This window comes from Corvus brachyrhynchos, unplaced genomic scaffold (assembly GCF_000691975.1).
Source record: "Corvus brachyrhynchos isolate BGI_N302 unplaced genomic scaffold, ASM69197v1 scaffold114, whole genome shotgun sequence".
NCBI classification, from domain to species: domain Eukaryota; kingdom Metazoa; phylum Chordata; class Aves; order Passeriformes; family Corvidae; genus Corvus; species Corvus brachyrhynchos.
In genome coordinates, this window is record NW_008238337.1 from 573,507 (window position 1) to 595,426 (window position 21,920).

The window sequence follows — 21,920 nt, forward strand, 5'->3', positions numbered from 1 at the left end:
TTTCTACACTTGCATTTCTTCTGGGTTTTTATCGGTGTTCCTGTGCTGTTGAACACTCAGCCTTCAATGTATGTGTGTGACGAGGGATGCACTGAACTCAAGGATGGCTGTCCCCCAGCACTGCTCAAATGCTCGACTCTGTGCACCCTTTGGAAGTTCTAAAATTGAACCCTGCCAGTGGAGGTCTCCTCCTTGCACATATCTGCTGTTCTTCCCATCAGCTCATTCTGTCACGTGAGCTGTAGCCCTGTAAATTAAGTCTTAAAAATCATGGCATTTCTCTTTGCCAGAGCTACATCTGATCCTTGTGGAGGCAGCCACCACTCACTCCTGTCCATGCAGGGGACATTTGCTCGAGGATCTGAATATGGAATCATCTCAGCAACTTCCTAATCTGAGCCTAGGAAGGACCAGTTAATTACATTTCAAGCTAGACTTTACATCAAACTTGGATTCGTTTACAACTGTCACAATGCTGATGCTATGTTACATTGCTTTTTAAATCCTTCTTTATTTTTAAGAAACTTTTCCCCTAGTTCTTGTGTTTCTTGAAGAAGCAGCTTAAAATGATGTAGGTGGCATTGAAATTGATCTACTTGGTGAGAGGAAGGGAAGCTAATTTTGCCCAAGGGAAGTGCTTTATTGGCTCTTTTCTTGGGTTGTGGAGCTGAGCTATAACCAACTGGGATCTCACCCAGGGATCAGGGGGAGTTTTCCCACTGGTTTCAGTGGCTTTGGATTGCGTCTCTCTCCATGATTCATGGCCTCTACTGAGTCATTTTGCAAATGGTGTTTGATTGCTGGCCAGAGCAAAAAATGCTTAGCAGAGAATTAAGTGGATTTGAACTATCCCAGCTTCAGGATCCTTCAAGTTTTCTCAGAAACACGTGGACTTCAAAGGATATTTGAGTGAAAATGTGCATTTGAGGTGGTTGTTCCCAAACCTTTTTGAAAAGGAATTTGAGAATGTTGTCTTCTCTCACTCCATCCAAAAAGATTTGAAATATCAAATCTAAAGATCCCTCTTAAGCTCAGGAGTACCCGAGCTGAGTGGGTGAGACAGCAAAAAAAACCTCCAGGCTTTCTAATGGTGCTTTGTATTAACTTTTGCTGGAAATTTGTTGTTAATATGAAGAGATATTCTGGCAGACTTGCAGAGTGTAATGATAAATATTGGACAGAATTTTTCTGCTTCGTTCTATGTCCCTACGTTCCCGTGTTGAAACGGAATTCTTTCATTTGCCCTCTGAAATGAATTTCTTTTGAGGTACCAGTGATGATACCATTTAAGGCTTATTTTGGAGTTTTGTGTTGGACTTCAGTCTTGCTGCCTGCCCTGACAGAAATGTTTATTCAGCAAGGCTGAATTTATTTATTTGGATTGGCTTTTATTGTATGTAATGGACAATTAACCATCACTTTCGTGCAGCTTTTGGGGGCACATGCAGTGAAAAACCCGTTAAGGAAACATGCTGTGTGCCAGGAAGAGCAAGTGCACAGGTGTAACAAACTGGCCATTGACTTGTTTTCTTTTATCCTGCACAGTTTGGAAATGATCCATCATGTCTGCAGCCTGCAACTTCACAGAAAATATTTGATCAGACCCAGTTTATAGAAGAGACACAGATTTCTAAGTCTCATGTCACCACCTTAAATCAAAAGCATCATCTCTGGCAGTTTTTAGTAAGTCCTGTCTTTGTTTTTACAGTTTTATGGCAACTGATGCATTTGAAGACAAGTTCTGTTTTGCAATTCATGCTGCTGATTTTGGTTGGCTGTGGGGTTTCTTTGTTTGCATGTGCACAACTTCAGGGGGTTGGGGATTTCTCAGGGGGGAGTTTGGGAGGGTTTAACTCCACCCTCTTCAAAGCCACGTACTTTGTACTGATTTCTTAAACTCTTGTAGAATGACAGTAGTACTTACATAAAACACATAGGTGCTTGTGATGAAATGAGAGCTTAAAAGCCAAAAATATGACATAAATAATTCCAGTGCTTAGGTCTGGATGCATGAGTAAAAGTGCAGGAGCCTGTGCGCAGTCTGTGGTTCTAATCAGCACATTCCAATCCAGTTTGGTGTATCCATCCTGACACTTGATTCTGAACATCAGCAGGATTTTTCCAGTTGGATTTCTTGTGTTTGCACATGTTCTGATTTTCAGGCACCTTTTGAATTTAGGGAAGAAACTTTTAGAAGGGTTGGCTAGTTAGTTGGTCCCCATCTCCTGGTGGCTGAGTTATGAGGAGATGTTCATAAATCACCTCTGATCTTCAAAGCACTCTGCAGCCAGTAACTAACAGAATCATTTAAAGAAAATTAATTTTAAAATGCCATTTTTAAACCTTATGTTCTCACTATTCTTCTTTGTACCTCACTGAACTGAAAGTAAAGGCTTAAAGCTTTGCTTTAAGAACCTGATATTTGAAGCTTGAGGTTCTAAATTTGGTGCTGGATTTATCCATTTGAAGGCTATGAGTTTGATTGCATCAGAAGTAATTATATTTAATATGACAAGAGAAAAGTGCATAAATGTGATCTTTTGAACGGCTGTTAATGCCTTCTTTGCATCTCTGCTTCTGAAAAGAATAATTACATAGCTGTGATGTGAACTGAATGTTAAGGTCTGGTGAAAGACATTTCTGGTAAAAAAAGGGGAGTCAATCTTTTGAAGTTGTGTCAGATTTCCCTTAACAGGAGGCCTTTGAGAAGAGAGGTGGTTGTTTGTAGACCCAGACCCAGTACACTTAAAAAAGACAACTTGAGGCAAACCTGGCACACCACTGGAATTAGTGGGGATTTTGCTGGTTATTTCCTACACACAAATAATTTGTGCCTTCAAGAACCATCATAAAGTGTTGTAATCCAAAAAGCATTGGTTTGGATTTGGGTCTTGGGAACAGAAAAGAGAAATGACTGCAGCAGTCAGGCTGTACCTCTGGGTCTGTTTGGAGTCCATTCTCACTGCTCTGTTTGCCAGGTTTAAGGGGAACACACGAAATCTAAATGGTTGTTGGGCAGTAGCAGCCTTCTGGATAAAGGGTAGACTTTGGACACCCAAACCAGCTTCTATTTAAAACACTGTTGTTTCCATAGTTTTGAAGTGTGGATACTGAGAGAGACAGAAGCTCTGATGCCAGGTCTAAAATTGCCCAACAAAATATTAAGTCATGTTTCTTTGATACTGCACTTACAGTACTAAATTTTAACCTACTGTTCTCTCCTATTTAATTTTTAATGAATTGCTGCAGCTGTATCAATAATGACAATTTTTAGCCATTTCCACTGGAGATCAGAAAAACTGGGTGCAGTTTTTTCCTTCTGGTACTGTGTGTCTCAGCAGTGGTTTTGCTGTGAGACAAGAAGCCTGTGTTTCAGCAGAGCCAGTTTTGCCTGTGTGATACTCCAGAGCAGGGCTGTGGTTCCCTTTCCGTGCACAGAACGCAGCGCTCGCAGCGGGTGCCCGGTGTTACCATGGCACAGCAGCCTGGCGCTGCTGCAGCTGCAGGGATGACGTGCAGCTCCCTGGCTGCCTTTAAACTGCTCAGAGTTTTGGAGGGGGCTGATAAAAGGCCATTATTGTGCGTGGAATTACTGTGTGTGCAACGCCACGGGCGCCGCGGCAGCTGAGTTTCTGCACCAGCAGCACTGCTGAGGCGCAGCCCTCTGTGCCCCTGGGGGGAACGTGGAGCTGCTTCAGGCCTCTGTGAGAAGAGGGTTTCTCTAAAACACATCTGAGCTCCATCTGAGCCCTTGTGCCTCTGTGCAAAGCAGGAATCTCTGGTGCTCCCCCCAGGTGTTCGCTGGGTTTCATTGTTTACCGGGGTAACACGAGGTGTTCAAATAACAGGGAAAAAGCGCTGTAAGAAAAGAAAGGTTGTTAACTGCTTGCTGTTGAGAGATGGCTTTCAGTCTCTCAGTGATGGCAGAATGGTGAGTCTGGACACCAGTATAGCAATAAAGCATATTAATTCCTCTGGTTGTAATAATTGGTGTTTATCGTAGACTGCTGGCTCCAGGAAAGGAACTTTTTCTGGTTACCTGTCTTTCCTGTGCCTTGTTTACGGGTGAGAGTTTTAGCAATGAAACCAGCAATGTCCATGGCCAAAGCCAGGGTCTGGATTTTGGAAAACACTGATGTTGATCACAATGTATTTGAATTTTTCTAATTTGGCATCTCTTTTAATCATTTTTAAATACATGGCACTGAGTCCTAATGAGCTTTACCAATCCGTCATCAGTTTTCTCTCTATATCATTGCAGTGACTAATGCAGCTTTCCATTTCTAATGGTATTTTCTAGATCAGCTATTACCTGTGCAAATGCAGAATTCTGTTTTAAGTTTATTGATACAGTTCCAGCATAATAAAAGCCTGTCTTAGCTGCAGGCTATGAAGGAAACTTCCATCAAAAATAGATCTTAATGGGGTTTTAAGAAGCATTTTTTTCTAATCATATTTCAAGCAGGTCATTAAATTCCTGAATGAGTAGAAGCAGTGAAGGATATTTAAAGGCCCAAACAATGAGACATGTCCAGTATAAGACTGGATTAAATTAGTAGCCATGAAAGCAGGCTGACCTTTCTTCTTTCTTCCCTAGAACATAATATTCTTACTCCCACCGTTTAAAGAGATTGCTGACTGGAATATGACCTTTTAATAAAGACACCTTCAGTCCCATATCCTGTTGTTTGTCTCTGTGGTGAGCAGAGCAGCGGCAGAGTGAGGACAGGTCAGGAGGGGCTGCAGCTGCCAGGCTCTGCTGCTGCCTGGCCCGTGTGGGTCACGCTGCCATGGGGCAGCAGGGCATCCTCAGGGCTCAGAGCAGCACCAGGGAGCGAGCCCTGAGCAGAGGCAGAGCAGCCTGGCTGTGCTCCATGCAGCCCTGCCCTGTCATGACTCTGGACAGAGCAGGCTCTGTGTTCTCCAAGTGTTCTGGGTCTGTAGCTGTGATTTCTCTTGTTAATCCTGCTGCGTTATAAAATTCAGCTGAAATGCCTCTGGTAGCCTTTCTTGTACATGATACACTCCAACTGTGGGGGTGCTTCTGTTACAAACAAGGCTTTGGGCTTTGTGGCTCCAGGGCTGTGGGACATCCCCAGATGGCTTCAGTGCAGCTGAGGTGACTGAGCAGTGCAGTTGACCCAACAGAGAGGACCAATGGCACATTGCTATCTCTCCTCCTTGATAAGGAACAGACCAAATGAGCTAATTAATGTCTAAAGAAAGTCAAAGACACACTCAGGAATCGAATGCAGATTTTCTTATGCCCAGGCAGTGCTTTCAGCACATGGTTTTCCTTCTTGTGTTTTGCTCTCTGTCATTTGGATACGTCTGACCAACAAGGAACCAGTGACACATTCAGGGGCTCTGCCTCCCTTCAGTCAGTTATTTTCTGGATTATGAATTGGGATTCTGTTCAAGAGACAGTTTATATATATATTTTCACATATTGATTGTTGTTTGTGGATGTAGTGTGTATTTTCATGAACCTCACTCACCACCCGGTGGTGTGTTGATTGCTCTCTGAAAGGGCACCATCTGCATAAGTCAAGCTGTATATTTATTATCTCTCCCCTAAATGTAATGTCTATTGTCATAGCCCTGCTTTCACTCCAAATTGCCTCATCAAGTGTAATACTTGTATCAGACAGGAAAGCTGAAGGATCCCAGTGTGTTATTGTTATCAGTTACAGCAAAACAAAAGGCAAGGTGATTTATTACTTCATTTTTCTGAAACACATTATAAGATTAACTTTTTGGCTTATACTTTTTCGTGTCCTAATTACATTTGTCTCTTGTTTAATCATCTTTAAGAGAAAATAGGATGTCTGAGGAGAGAACATGATTTAATTAACTTTTGTCCTAATGAATCACACTGCAGAATATTGTAGTGGCCTCATTTGCTTGCAAGGCTTCTTGTCCAGTTCAGTGGCTGGAGGCAAAGCATTCAGATGATACTGAAAAATGTAAATCTTAAACCCCATACAAATATCTTTAGGCCCAGTGGTGTTGCTGCTGAATTCAGAGGTGTATTTTGTGATGGGTTTCTATTTTGGCTTGAGACTTAATTCACAAATTATTTAGGGGACTGCTCGACTCCTTTTTACAGGATGCATGAGAATTTAGATTTTACTTTCAAACAGGGATTGCATCAAACCCAGGTGAGGAAAATGATGGTGAATATCAAAGCTTTCTCCAGTGGAAACAGTTGTCACACCTCTGTTCTCAGGTCCAGAGCTGTTTCAGGCATGTGCTGAGGCTTTGAAAAAACAAATACTGATTTTGTTGCTGGCCTTTATATTATGAGACAACTGATTCTTCATCTTCTGGTTGTCTTCCCATTCTTGAACTGGAGTGAGTCCTTTAATGCATTTTAAGGGGCTTTTAGCAGCCTTCATAAAGCTGAAGACTGCAGTCACTACTCTGGCAAACAGGGTGGCAAAAGAATCTCTGTCCTGTTAAAATTGGTGATCTAGAACCCGAAGGGTCTGCATTCCATTTCCAAATATCTGCAAGTCAATGTTCGTGTTTTTTTCACGTGGGCCAAATTCTGGTTACCAGCAGTACCACTGAAGTCAGCAGGGCTGTGGCAGGAGGAGTGGTGCAAGCACGAAACAGCCTTGTCTGGGTGAATAATCAAACTGTTCTGACAGCAGGTGAATGGAGGTGAGCAGTATTTGGATGCACATTTCTCTCTGTTTCCTGGAGAAGTTCTAATGATTAGATCTGTAGCAAGAACACTGCTCAGAGCTACCAGACTTCCTTTTCACTGGCTAAAAACACCAGAAATGTTGGATCAAAAATCCGGTTTATATAAATGCTGTACAGAGTGTACAGCACTTTGTAAAGTCAACACAGCTGGGAGAAGGATGTTTTAAATGAAATCCCTTTCTGAATATGGATATGAGGGCCTATGATGAGCCCATGGCTTGGTGATGTACATCAGAGATAAACGGTGTACTGGGGAAAAGCATATTGAATGTCAAAAAGATGTGTAAAGATGTATTTCTGAGCTGTCCCTTTTAATCAGATATAACCAGCAAAACTGAGATGTGTGAACAGGAACATTAGTGTGTGTTGAAGTTCACAAATTCCTGTCCCATCCTGTGCTTGGCACTCATGCATGTTTTATATTTGCATCTCAGTCTGGGGATCTCAGCACAGATTCCAAATGCAGGAGGTGCTTCACTGAAAAATGTTGGTCTAAAAAAAAAAAACAAGGTCCTTCTGTGACGAGTTTAAAGCTGACAGGGTAAGTCATGCAGAATACTGGTGTTCAGATCAAAAGTAACTACGCAGCTGCAAACCCCTGTCCCAGAATTTTTAATTCTTATGGTAAATTAAGCTGGCATTGAAATTGAAAGTACCGTAGTTCTCAGCGTTGTCCTTCAGCAACTTCTTGCAGCTTGGAGCATTTGCTGTGTCTCAGGAAATGGAACTTGACACTGAGAAAGTTACTTGCACTGTGATGAGGGTAGAATGAATCTGGGAGTCACACAAGACCAGGTTATTAAAGGCAAACAAACTTCTGCTTCTCAGTTTCAATAGTTTGGAGGTTGCACCTCTGATTTGGAGAAGCAGTTGTCATTCTGCCCTCCAAGAAAAGCAATCCAGTTCTGGTTTTAATTGATTAAAATTGAGTGTATGAAGCTGTGAGTGCCTTCAGACAACTTGGAAATGCTCAGTGCTCACCATGCAGGAGTGCTGTGAAATGTGTGAGGAAGTGTGTGCAATACTTCAGTTATTTGCCACTGTAAATAATTGGGACAGGAAATGTCACTGGTGTTGTACTGCAGATCCTTTGATAAGCATGAGATTAAATCAGTTCTGGAGCAATCATCACTTGGGATGTTCTCTCTTACTCTCCCCTGGTGCACACAGCTGTCTGTGAGGGACCCGTACTGCTCGTGCAGAAACCTCGATTTTCTGTGTTTGAAGGAAAGCTGCAACATCAGTGCCCTGTCTGCAGAATGTAATGATGGGGAGATCTCATTGCTGGGTTTCATTGAAATTGCCTCCAAAGTGGCTGCACTGGTTAATTTTTTCCTTCTTAAAAAAATAAGTTTCAGACACATTGAACCCTTTTACCTGAGAGGCAGTGGGTGGACGAGGGGAAGGAGTCGTGCTCAGCACAGCAAGGAGATAACGAGCTATATAAATAATTTGCAACACATTTTAAAAATATGCTTCTATAGAGCCAAAAGCATCTTGGCTTGAGTGTATGGGCTCAAATATGTATCTGAGACCTCATTTCAGCAAGGCAAATAGAATTTAGCTCTTTCTCTGTGTGGTCTTTCCGGATTCAGAAAAGGAGATGCAGTCATAAAGGAACAGAATGTGACACATGTTAAGACCACTCATGAACATATTTTGAAACTCCCTGGTTCCTTCTTAAGCAGTAGATGACATGTTTTGTGGAGTTGCCAGGAAGATTTTTAGATCATTTCCAGCAGGTAAAATTCCAGAAACAAAGTGGCACAGGCATCTTTCCCTGGAGAGGTGATGAGTGCAAACACTTCAAATATTCTGCTGTAACAGTTCAGTTAACAGAAAATAAAATGCAATTCTAGACCTACCCAATATTTCCACAGATAACTGGAAGATGCATTTTAATGGGATTTGATCTTTTGCAAAAATCCCAGGATAATACTATTTATGAAATGTTATTGAGATAAGAAAACAGTTCTGGAGCTGGATATCTGTTAGGATGGGGATGAGCCATTATCTCTTTATTAACTGGCTCCTGGTTCCCTGTGGGCAGCAGGATTTTCCCTGACTCTGTCAGGAAGGAGTCTGAGGAAGGTGTTGGGCTCACAGCTGCCACTGCACAATAAAACCCTCCCAGTTTCTGGCCACGAGGCTCTGTTGTCTTTTTGTGCCGTATGATGGAGCCTTGTAGCTCTCTTTGCAGTATTCTGGCTGAGGTACTTTTGTTATTCTAAAATTCTGTGGGTTTATTTGTTTATTTATGTCTATGCTAGCACATTCTCCTCCAATTGCTGACTTATTTGTGTGTCATTAAAAAATGGTCTTCTTTCCTTCAGTTTCTAGTTTAGTTTTACAGATTAGGTGTTAACAGGTGCTTTGGACAACTCTCCAGGCCTTGTCTCTCAGATGTGACACTATCTGCTGTACACCCTGTAGTAGATAAGTAAAGTTCAAAATAATATTTTCTACTATTTTGATCACACTGGTAATTAAAAACATTAATTTTCAGTATTGATAAAAGTGAAGAGCTATGTACATCTGTCCTGGGTATTTTGTCCTTATCACTGCAACATGCTGCAGAGAATATCTCGTTCCTGATGGGACTCCCAGGAGATGAGAAGCATTTAATTCTTCATTTAATACTTCACCTCAACGCTTTGTTAGATAAAATTCATGAGGTCTTCCAAGCACACCCGAGATGTGTGTGCTGGCCTGGGGGGTGTGTGCTGCTGGATGAGCCCAGCAGCTCGTGGGCAGCAGCCCCCCCCCAGACAGGCATTGCTTTCTCTGACTGCTTTCCCTGCCGCTAAAAATAAGAAGCAAGGCCAAGGATATGAGCAGGCAGAGTCAGATTGGGACTTAGAGATGTGAGATGTGTGTGTTGTTTTTTTTTAGTTTTTCTCTCAGGGATTTAAGTGGAGATGCACTGGAGGGAAGCTGGCTGAGCTACTGCCCCGCCAGTGCCTTGTTTTCCTTGTGGATTATCAGGGAACTCCAATCTGGTCCCTTTCATCAGCACTGAACCACTTTAAAAACAAAACCAGTGCGTGTGATTATCAGAAGCAGTTCCATTTTTAACGCACAGTTCAGCTCAGACACCAGAAAATAAGACCAGTGTGTATTAAAAGGTTGTTGAGTGTGGAAATTAGTGAAATATATAAATGTGGCAATAAAATCTGCATGTGGCTGTCACTTTATGGCGTTGTGAATACCTATTGCCACGTTAAATGATGGTGTTCCCTTCCCTCAGCCTGTCTGTGATGTGTACACATCAGCACAGGCATTAGAGGCTGGAGTCCAGAGAAGCAGTGATTAGCATATTTAAAGTTTCCTGTGCTGACTGCTTAAATACATTTGCATTAATAGAAGGATGAGACCTACTTCATGATGTTCTCTGTGTGACAAAAGCTAAAAATAGTTTTATTAGAACTTTGGCTGCAGCTCTGCTAAATTTTAGCAGTTTGGGGGAAAGGAAAACACTTTTGAAAGGTTATAATTAATGAGTTATGTGTTGTTGGGTTTTTTCCTAAAGTATACCAAAATAACATGAAGAAATTGGGACAAGCATGCTATTTTGTGCCTTGGCATTTTGAGGGTTGCAGCCTGGCTTCCCACTTGAGATGGGGGTGGGCTCTGCTGCTGCTGCTCCAAACAGCTCACCCTGGGAAGGATTCCAGTGTGGAAATGTAAAGATGATTGCAGGAAGCAAATTCTGTTCTGAATTTACAAAGTGAAGAATTAAGCCTGCCACTGTCTGATGCTGAAAGGAATCCAGCATGGAGTGACTTTATTTGAGAGAGCGTAAATTGTGTTTAAATAGCTGACAATTTTTGTATGACCATTCTGAATTTTTTGTGAATGACCATTCTGCTTTTCTCATGGAACACCCACTAACTCGCTCAGATGCTGAGGAGTTTAACAATTATCTTCTCAGCCATCTTTGGAGGGGAAGGAAAGAAAGCAGCCCTCAGTGCTGAAAAAGAGCATTTGGATGTGCTGGTAGTATTGTGCCAGATGTGATTTAAATATCCCTGGGAGACAGAACGAGAGACATCAGGATGGTTCACCATCTTGGCAGGGAAGAAGTAGTAGAATAGAAAGGTAAGCTGCTGTGATGGTGTGGTCTTCAAAGCACTTCTAGGAGTTCTCACCAGGATACTTTGGCAACCACTGATAAGTTGCAGAGACTTTGTCTGGAGTATTTCAGCCCAGCTAAATACCCCATGTGAGAAGCTTATTCATATTTTTGAAAGGCTGGAGCCTCTGAGACCATTAAAATCTGGCTTTGAAAGCTCAAGAGAACAGGTTTTGTACCCTTATTCCTAGCATGACATTTTCTATTTCAGCACTTAGGCTGTTGCTATTCTATCAGTTGGCTTCTAGTAGAAAACGTGGATTGATTTGATTTTTAAAGGTAATCAAGATCTTGTAAGTTTCAAAATTTTAACAGTCAAAAGGCTCAGTTCATAGCTAATTTTATCTCAGCTGTGATTTCAAAGTTTTCCTCTCTGTTTCCACCCTCAGCTGTGCTCCTATAGAAGGAGCTCCGTGCACTGCCCACGGTAGGGACAGTTCTGAATACAGCTGAAAGAAGCATTTCTGTGCTAAAACCCTTTGTCTTTATTAATGGTTTTCTCTGCATTGCGATTTAAGGAGACAAAGGAGGATGTGTCTGACACACTCTGGCCTGTATTTCCGTGCCAGCCTTGGTATCCATGCAGGTACAGTGTGTTTGGGGATTCAGCTGGGAGAGGAGGAAGGAGTCCCATGCCTGCCCTGAACTCCAGCCCATGGGCTGCATCTCTGTGATGGGAGTTGTAAACTTGCCAGAGGCAGCTCCTGATTATGGGGAGAGCTCTGGGTTTGCTGGCTGATGATTGAGTTATGGATCTCTGAAACCTGTCTGTGGTGCAGCAGCTCTGGGGCAGCATCAGGCTCCAGAGCTCCCGACCAATTTCATAGCAAACTTGATTAAGCCATTAAATTGCAGATCACTCCTGACAGTAAATTAATTCTTAATCCAAGTCCTATTCTGCACTACGTTGGGAGACTTTTGCCAGGAGGCCAGTGGCTTGAAAATGGGTAATTAAATTCTGCTGTAAATACATTTTTATCTAACCTTCTGCTTGCAGGAGCTGGCAAACAAGCATGAGCCATTAATTAATACCTGTAATTTGGTTTAGTTGGAATAAGCCCTGCTCTTGTCAGATTCTGAAATGTGAACCAAGGTTATGAAGTTGGGGACTAAGTAAAAGATAAAGAAAACTGACCAAAATGCATTCATAAGAGAATCTGTTCCTACTTTTCATTGTAAAAGTGTTGTGTAGTTTGCAAATTTGGGAATAGTTTGATCTGAAGTCAATGTAAAAAAATACTTTAAAAGCCCCAAATATAGGAAGAGTACCAATAGTGAGAAGATGTATTCTGGGCATTTCTCATTTATGTAATTAATCTCCTATGACCCAACTTTACAGCTTCAGGAGTTAGTTTTAGCAGACTGATCATGTCCTGTGCACATGGAGTTGTGCATTAGTTGTCACCTGAGGCTTTCATTGTTTGCATTTGAAGTAAGAAGTGTTGGTTGCAGGTTTGTTTCCAAAGGATCAGAAGGAAACTAGAACCTTGTTTGCTTGTCCTCTAGCCATAGTTCTGAACCAAACTCAGTTTTCTTACTTTTCTTCCATATTTTTTCCATTTCCTATAAGACCAGGATGTTTGACAGTTGTAAGTCTGGCTCCTTTTTTAAGGCTGGATACCTCCTGATTCCCATTAAAGACAGAAGCAAGCATCTCTCTGTTATTTGCCTGTGAAAAATAGCTCCTAATGCCTTCAGCATTCCGAGGTACTTCCAGCTCTGCAAACTGCTTTGAGTCTTTCACAGGGAGTCTGACTTCGCTTTCACATGCTCTAAATACACACACAGGTAATATTGTGCAGGCTTAAAGTCCACACTCTGAGATTTGTTGCTTTGCTTTCCAATGTTATTAAAAATTTAACCATGTCTCCAACTGAGACACTTTGTCATTTTGAGAGCAATGTAAATGTTAATAATTAAGGGCAATTAAAAAGTGTGTTAAAAGTCATGTAATTTTTATGGGTTGACTGACTGAATAATAGATGCCTCCTGGATTTTCTATCGTTCCAGATTGTTATTAAGCAAAGCCTTCTCCCATCCTGGAAGTCCTGTGCTCAGTTTGAGCACTGGCCTTGTGTGAGCCTTAGGCTTGCAGCCTTTTTACACTTCCTTGCAATCCCTGCTGCCCAAAGGGCACAATCTGAGATAGAAATGTTTCCCGTTGCCTGTCCCGTGGCTGGCTGGCACTGCTGTCTCTGACAGTGAGTCCGTGACCAGGGGACACTGAGCTGAGCCCTGCTCCAAGGAGAAGCTCTTGGCTGTCACAAAGGCTCTTCCCTAAAATCCTTCTGTCCCTCTGCTGCATCTTTGCCACAGCTGCTTGTTTCAAAGAGCAGAATAGGACACAGGCTGCAAACTCCTGCCCAGCCTCCTCTCGTCATTTTAGGAGGATATTTTGTAGTTTTCAGTGCAGCTGAGCTTTACCTTGAAAGAAAGAAATTCTCTCTTGGCTTTTCACTTGCCAAGGGGAAATGATGGAAATTCTCTGAGCAATCTGCCTGGATTTCCTCGTGTCCTTGCAATGTCTGCATGCCATGTAAATTCTGTCTGCAGTGGAAGCACTGCCAGCCTCAGAGCCAGAGCCTCGGAGAGCATGAGAGAGAGAATGGGAAAATTTGGTGAATCAAATGCTTGACTTTGGTAGTTACTTGCAGGGAACTGCAATTTATGTGTTTCTCCTTGGCAGATAACTGAGGGGAAAAAATCTACTTTTGCACAACATCACCAATACAGAAAATTACTGTGAGTTTTTCCCACCCCATTTCCCTTTGCTGCTGTATCAGCAGAAGGGTTTTGGAGGTTTTTGGGCTTTTTGACTTCAATTCTGGATTTTAATTTCAGTTCTCTTCCTTGGATTCTAGCCTTGGGAGTCCATCTCCTTGTCACATGAACCCATTTGGATTGACAGACGGGCTGGGCCATACCCTGTGCAAGATCTCAAGTATTCAGATTCTGGAAATAATTTTCCTGAAATAGGAGCGTGTCCTTATCTATAAAATGAATAAGGCTGCAGTCCTCCCATGTAGCAGCATTTTTAGCACATTACCATATAATTAATTTTAAAACCAAGACAACCCCTCGAGTGTGAGTGGGAAATCTCTGCCTCTGGGGGAAGGTAACACCATATTTAGTAACCTGAACAGCATAGTCAGGGAGGCACTGTAAAATCTCTGTTAAAGCATGTTTAAGTAGCTGAGCACCTGGGGGGTTTGCTAAATGTGCTAATTTAGATATTTTACCTAATATTACAGGGAGTGAAGCCCTTTCCCTTCAGGTCAATAATAACCATTTGAAACCACTTAGGACTTAAATCTTGCCTATCTTGGATGGTGCATAAGAAAGTCATCCATGCTTTAGCCCATGAAGTGTTTTTGGACTGAAGTTGCTCTCACAGAAAGCATAGATTTGGTAATGTCACATTTTTCTGTGAATTCTTGTCAGAAGGAGGAGTTAGAGCTAAAAATTAAAAAAAAAAAAAACCACAAAAACAACAAAAAAGTGTTTAGTCACTCAAATTGGCAACGTATTTAGTGAAATTTGCTGATGTTTTGAGTCCAGTGCCACATTTGATTTGCAGATTCAGATTTATACACATCTAATTTATTTAAAGAGATGTACAGTGGTCAATACTGAAGGATAAGGATGGCTTTCAGAAGTTTTTCCAAATTTTTGTTCTGGGCAAATTCAAAATAACTGTTTCAGCTTGAATAGGAATTTAAAGAATATTCTGAGTGATCTGAAAATGTATTTAAGGGGCTTAATTTTTCTTGTGTATTGCAAAAAGTAAACATGATTTTTGGGACCCCGCTGTTAATGGATAGATGGTACAAAAAGTAAATTTATATAAAAGGAAAAAGCTCCGCAGTTCCAAAATACTGGTGAAATAAGAAGCTACAAAAGCCCTGTAATAATGTGTTTATGATGATTTTCCAAGGCCAAGTTGCCAGCTGTGATCTGTGACTCATTAGAAGTCCTCTGGGCTTGTTGCTGATTTCTCCATCTGGTTTCCATCAGTCCTGTCCTTCTCCAAACTTTGTGGTTCTCAGAGCATCTGTGGAGGCAGGAGCAGGGAGCTGTGTCCAGGCAGCAGCTGCAGGGTTCTGCTGCAGCTGTGCACGGGCTGGGATGTCCCATACAGCACCAGGGGAAGGAGAGGGTCCTGCAGGGGGGCAGAGCCTCAGCCAGGGGAAGGTGCTGCTGCCCATGGTCTCAGCTCTGCTGGGATGAGAGAGGCACAGACAGGAATTCCCACTGTGTGGAGCTGGATTGAAGTCCAAGGGGTGCCTGGGAACAAACAGTGTTCAGGGTTTTTTCAGTTGCAAACATCAAGAATAAAAGCAAGGTGGTTATTTCTGCTAGGGAATAACAGCTTTAATATTTGTCTTTCCCGTTTTCTTCCCCCACAATTCCTGTTCTTGAATCTTTTCTTTAGAATATGGCAATAAAAGTGTCTCAAGTAGGTATGATTCAAGTGACATGAATGTCTCCCAACCTGTAAATGCCTCTTCTGGTTCCTAAGCAGGCTGAAAAATCAGAGCCTGGGTCGAGCTGTTAGAACACATGCAGAGATCTGTGAAGAAAAATTAGCCTTCCTCACAGATTGCAAAATCGCAAAAAGAGGAATAATGACAAAAGCTATTGCTGAACAAAACAAATTATTTTTAGCAGCCTGTTCTCTTAGCTCACACAGTTCTGTGCCTGTGTACCTGCCTGTCACTGAATGGTGTAGCTGAGGATGTGTAATAAAGCTTCCTCAGAACAATGGGAAAATCCCCCATTACTCTTATACTGTCTGTTCTTTTGAAGAGTTGCTGATTAAAAACCAGTGAAATTTAGGTCACATTAACCTACCTTTCCTCACAGCTTTGGAAATGGTCAGTGCTGTGTTACAGCAGTGTACCAGCACTGGTTTCTTTGTTCATGTTTTTTGAAAATGTAAAAGATTTTGTATCATGCTCAGTTTGGAAGTTCGGGCCATATTTTAAAAGTAACCTCTCTTTTGCTTAGTCTTCAAAACTCCATCACCATCCTCTAGAAGTTTAGAATACAGGAGGTTTTAAAGATTGTAGAGGTTCTCGTTTCTGAGGATGCAGATGAAGTTCCACGTTACAAAAAAGCCAAGAACAAGGATGGATGTTTCCTCTTTCTTCCAGTGCTGAACTCCTCTGTAGTTCCACTCGTGGCCTCCCCTGCAGAGCCACAACACTGCAGCAAGGCAGAAAGGGTTCTAATGCCACAAAAATCAGTTATTATATCCCAGGCTGCCAGGGGTTATTGAGAGCAAGAGTGGGACTTCAGGCTGTGGGTTAAACCTCCTGGGAGCTACGGGATGTACCCGGTCTTGCTGGCAAGACAGGAATTTAAAATTTGGCTGAGAATCTGTCTCAGTTTGTTCCACAGGAAGACTCTGCTTGGAATTGGAGAAAGGCTCTCAGGGATGGCAGATGTGCAGTGGGTTCCTGTGTGGCACTGAGCTCTGGTTTGCTGCCCCTGCTCTCAGAATCACTAAATCTGCAAAGGCTTTTGTCATCTCAGGCCTCTGAGCGCTGCCTCTCGAACACTTTGTGTGGAGTAAGAGCTTTCTGATGCTCCTGCTTTTGTGATTATTTATCCTGAGCGAAGCAATGTTTGTTACTCTGTTATTCTTCCCCTCTCTCCCTTTTTCTCTGTTCTAGGATGAATTTCATTCAGATGAGATTAGAGTCATCCCCCAAAATTGAGGGAGAAAATAAGTGATTGGGTTAATCTGGTAGAAAGTTTTAGGCACATACTAATGACCCAATGGAAGATCTTAACTTTTCAGGATTTACTATTTGTAGGGGCCTGGGGTTAATCCGGATGAATGACGCTCAAATGGTCCCTAGGTAGATCCTGATATAAAAACTTTCTAGTGTAGTTAGAAGAAACTCAGATGCTCAAAATTAAAAAAAAAACCCCAAACCCAAACTCCCGAACTCCAGAAGCCTAGCAGAGCCTAAGCTAAAATGGTCCAGTACAGTTCTAATGACTTCATTTCTCACAGAATATTCATATCTGCAAGTAGCCCCTTCTGCATCCCAGTCCTGGGCAGGAATCTGGAGGTTCAGTCATACTGGTGAGTTTTGCAAACACTGAGGACAAAGCAAAGTGCTCACTTTTGGTTGCAGAGGAGGCATCTGTTTTTCAGACTGAGAAAAAGAGAACGATCCAGAGGAAGAGATTTGGGGGTGTCTGCCAAGTTAGTGACCAGAAGTTTGCAGTGTGCTGAGTGCTTCCTACTTTCTTTTCTCTACCAAAACCTATGCAAAAAGTGAATTGTTTGGCAAATGAGATGAAATCAGCTGTGTGTGTTTCCTGGGGTGCTAACCCAGAGGGACACTGTATTTATCTGTGACATCTGCTGAGCTCCCTAACACAGTTACTGTGCATTGTGGGTCTTATTTCCAAGTGTTCTATGGATCGTTTGGTAACACTCAGATTGATGTTGGTCATGACCTGAAATTAATTCATTTTAAACAAAAAAAAGCAGACTTCTACAAAGCCATGCGTTGTGGTATTTCATAGTTCTGTAGTAATTTATTTAAATGAATGTGGTTTCATGATAAACAGAAAATATCAAAGAGACATTTTTGATAGATGCTTTTCATGCCCTTGATACTTTTGTGTGGCAGTGTTGGCCCCAGCCTACGATCCCAGATTTTCTGGGTGGAGTGACACAGGCAGTGATACACTGCAATGTCTAAGGTCTGATCCCACGGAGCAAAAGAGCTCCTACTAGAAGTGGAAATTTGACTGTTCTCATCTGGGGTGACGTTTTGCTGCCATAGCAGATGATCACCCTTGTAAACAACAGTGAATTTCTGATCTGCAGCTGGAGACTCGCAGGTTTTGTTCCATAAGTTTGTTAACAGCTTTCCTGTGTTCCCTGGGAATGCATTAACCCTTCACAAGCAGCACGAAGCACTGCTTTTAAAAATGGCCCATGTCTAAAGCAGGGTTGTTTCTTGCCTGTGGGCAGCAAGGTGACGGAATCTGCTGAGGGTTTTATTGTAGGAGACAGGAGCTGGGAGCCCACCACTAGGAACAGGACTAAATATCTTCTCCTTCCCACAGACAGGCAGGATTCGAAGGTGACAAAGTACTTTGGGAGTGTGCAGTGCTTGCCACTGCTGGGTGGGACAGCCTTGGATCCCTCTTTGGTTTTGTCTGTGATTCCCATTCACAGACTGGTCTGTGCAGCTTCATCCTGGTTTCCCCTTGATTCTTTTTGAACATTTATGGCAAGTTTGGTCTCTGGGTTTTTTGGTTTGCCCTTTTCTCCCCCAGCAGGATTGGTGGCAAGTTTGAAGAAGGGTGAAATCGTAATTTAAATGTGGAACGTGTTCTGTCAAACACATGCGAAGCTCAAACCCGTCCAGGTGAACTCCTGCAAACCACTGCTGGTGCTTTCTCCAAAGCAGCAGCGATACCAATTACCTGGCTGGGGATTTGGCAGTGTGTTCTGTTGCCAGCTTGTTTGCTTGGTTGGTCACTCCAGCCTCTTTCTTTAGAAGCCGGGAATTCAGTCCTCCGAAATTCCTGAAATCAAAGCCTTAGTGCTCCCAAGATCCAGGCTGGCAAGGAACTGCTTTAGGGCAGCAGTGTCAGGCAGACTGTAATTTGAAACTAGAACCTTTCCATCCTTTCATTTGCACAAAGAAATGCCAGCTTTTTTGTTCAGAATTCTAATAAAACCACAACTGGGAGAGTCAGAATCCTCCACAAAAAGGAATATTACCCGAGAGAACTGAGTGGTTTTATTTGCCCAGCACTTTGTAAGCATGTATTGGATGACATCTGAGCACTGGCTGTTGTTATTTTGATTGTGTTGTGAAACAGCAAGCACCGATGGAGACAGAAAATGGCAACAATGGAGCTGCACAGCTTCATTTTTCCCAAAGCTTTAGTGCTCGTGTTCACTGAAGGCTGAATTGGTGTTTAACATGAGGGCTTGCCTAGAGGAAATTATTTTTTTAGTGTTCATTTCACTGGACAGCAAAGCAATTACTTCCTAAATTTAGAAATTATTCTCTACTACATTATAGCAGGATTGGACAAGTTTTGGCATTTGAGCAACTTTCAACACACATTTTCCACATAAGAAGAAATAATGGCATTTGACAATCCGGCAGAGAGAAAATGTTCAGAGTCTGGATGCTTTCCAACCTGTCCAGGGCCCAGGACAGGGATTCCCACGGCAGAGATGTGGGTTGCCAGAACACTCCATGTCCCATCTCTACTCGGCACAGGCAGATCACTTCACTGAGGGTGATTTGGGACCTTCAGGGAAAACTGCTCTTCATTTCCTACATATGGTTCAGCCAGCAGTGGTTCAGAGACTGAGTTCAGGAGACGGCACTAACTGCAATCCAGTCATTCTCACAGAAAGAATAAAGTGAAGTGAACTCATTTGGTTAATTATGTAGTTAAAGCCCATTTAAGGTGATACAGTCTCGGCAGCACCAAGAGTGAATCATGCTGAATTATGCTGGAAACAGTAAAGAAAAGGCTCAGATTCTGATCTTCTGAATCAAGCACACATACAAAACACGCTGGCAGGGAGTTTCATTTCCTCTGGGCAAATACAGCATCATCTGAGTGTTGAGGGCCGCAGTAATTTGCATTTGAGGCTCCTCATCCAGTGGCAGCTCCCAGTTTGACAAGATTTGAAACAGAATCCTGAGTTTGAGGAAATGGAGTTAACAAGCTTCCCTCAGCTGCTGCCTTCTCAGCAGAAAATAAAAGGAGAAAGGTAACATGGATTCTCCAGCTAGTTACAGCGTCAGTAAGAGATGTAACTCAGAATTTCTCCCTTGTAGTTCAATTTCACTGCACTTTCCCTTTTTTTAAACCACCCTAAGGCTGTATATTTTTTTTTCCTGACTCTTTTTCTACTTCGTGAGGAGCTGCACAGGTCTGTTAAGCAGAACTAACTTTGCACAGCTGCATGAAATCTGAAATGCCCAAGTGAAAGAAATGGATTAAGCAGATAATCTCCCACCATACTTCAAACCATTTGAAGCACAGGGGTTTAAAAAGCGATAATTTTATATGGAGAATATTTTTTTTTTTAGCAGAAGGTTGTATTCATGATGTAGCACCAATAAATAAGAATTTTCCTTTCTTAAAAGAATTGAAAACTGTAGAAGAATGTCTTTACGTGTAGGCTTGTCCATAAAGAAAAGAATTTATTATACATCTAACTCAAGTGAATAATACTGGTTTATTTCTAGTTCTTCTGTCCGTTCTCCACCATTTGCTGGTATTATTTGTGAAAGGAGGAAATATGTGAGGACTTTGTGTCTCCTGCCACAGGCTGGGTGTAGTGCTGTGAAGGGGAAGCAGAAGGGAAAAGAAATTATCTTTTGTTTAAATACCACTTTTGGCCTTCACAAGTTGTTCCAGATCAAATCTTTTCTTTGCAAATTGGCCAAAAATAGACAGGAAGAATAATCCTCTGAACTGTGATAAGTATTATCATCAGAAATCAATCTTAGAAATAATTTCCACATTAAATGTAGCATAGAGTGAAGGAGAAGAAAATGAGATTAAATCAGGCATGGGGGAGAAAGCCTGTAACAACTTTCTCTATAGAATTCAATTTAGTGTTAATTTGCTGGGAGCTCAGAAAACAGAACAACAGTAAAACATTAATGGAGGGAAAGGATTGCTAATGAGGGATACGCAGATCTAGGAGAGAATCAAAATGCTCTCGTTGCTGTTGGGGCAAATTATAAATTCGGTGCTGGGTCCTGTATTCACACCCTGCACTCCAAGTTTTCACAGTCTCCCGTGGAGGGAGAGGGAAAGCATCTGAGTTTCATCTTCCAGGTAGAGACTGGTGTTTCAATTTTGCCTGTGACATATTTTACAATGTAATTGTTGTTGGCTTTCCACAATATCGCTTTACCTGCAGCTTACAGGAGGTGTCTTACTGCCCTTGGAGCTGGTTTGGGGTTTCCTGAGTGGGGCCCACGTGCTGTGGATACACTTTGGCACAGGTATGGAAATGCCCATATTCCTGTCTCCAGAATTCCCTTTTCTGGGGGAAGGCAGGACATCACAGACTGCTGTGTTCAGGCTGCAAAGGGAACTTGGAAGTGCTGGGGTGGGACAAACCCTGCCCTGGGCTCAGTGTGAAACACGTGAGGGTGATGTGGAAGAGCAAAGCAGGGCAAACCTGGGGTTTGTGTGTTGAAACAAGGCTGCCTTCTGTCTTGGGTCCGTTCTTTTGCATGTGGATTAGAGAAATCGCATCAGCACTTTGGGAGAGCTTTTCTTTCTAGCAGCTGAAAAGTTTTCTTACGTGCACGTCAACAGAACAGATGAAGCTCGCCCTTCCTGTTTGCTTGTTTTCGTGGTAGTTTAGGTTCACAAATTCTTAAGGCCCATGCAGGGAAATAAAGGACGTGTTTGTGAGAGCCTCTGTTCAAGGGAGAGGAGCTGGGATCAGCCCTTTACCTGTGAAGGGTTGGAGAGTTAAAACTGAATATATACACTGAGATGTAAAACATTTCATCAAAAGCACCATGCTTAGCCACTGCTCTTCCTTGAGCAGTTTGTGAGCATAAGCCCTTGGCTTTGCACGTTTACATCAGAGTGTCCCCAGCCGCGGTCCGGCCGCTCGAAGTGTCCACTGCGGCAGGAATGAGCTCGCCAAAGGCTCGCCACGGCTGCAGGGATCCTTTGCTCTGAGGTGCTAAGAAGTGTTTCTCAGAGATGTATCTTCCTGTCAGAATGTTTTTGTGAGAACAGAAGTTGGTTTAGTGCTACAGGCAATGGAAATGCTTTAAGTAGCAGTTCTGGAGCTAGATCTTCTGCATTCAGATATTTAGGGGAAATATTAATCTTTTCTGTGCTCTTTTGCCCATTAGGATGACAGACATTTTGTCACTGGAACAGGGGACCTGTCAAGACATCTGATCCCTGGTACCTCGGTGCTGCCTGGTAATCACTTTTTTTGCAGGCAGGTGTCATTCTTTAGCAGACAGCTGGAAAAAATAACCAGTTATATGAAATTTATGATTTAGAAAACTTCATAAATGTGCAGCCATCTGGG

The 21,920-nt window shown here is 42.4% G+C and overlaps 1 protein-coding gene across 1 annotated transcript in view; it reads left to right on the forward strand.

Moving 5' to 3' along the window:
* The window catches only part of RIMBP2 (RIMS binding protein 2), a 123,144-nt gene that overhangs the window by 39,513 nt on the left and 61,711 nt on the right, over positions 1 to 21,920 (forward strand). The window contains 1 exon segment of the mRNA XM_017734751.1: positions 1,546 to 1,683. Coding sequence (XP_017590240.1) covers positions 1,546 to 1,683 — 138 coding nt within the window.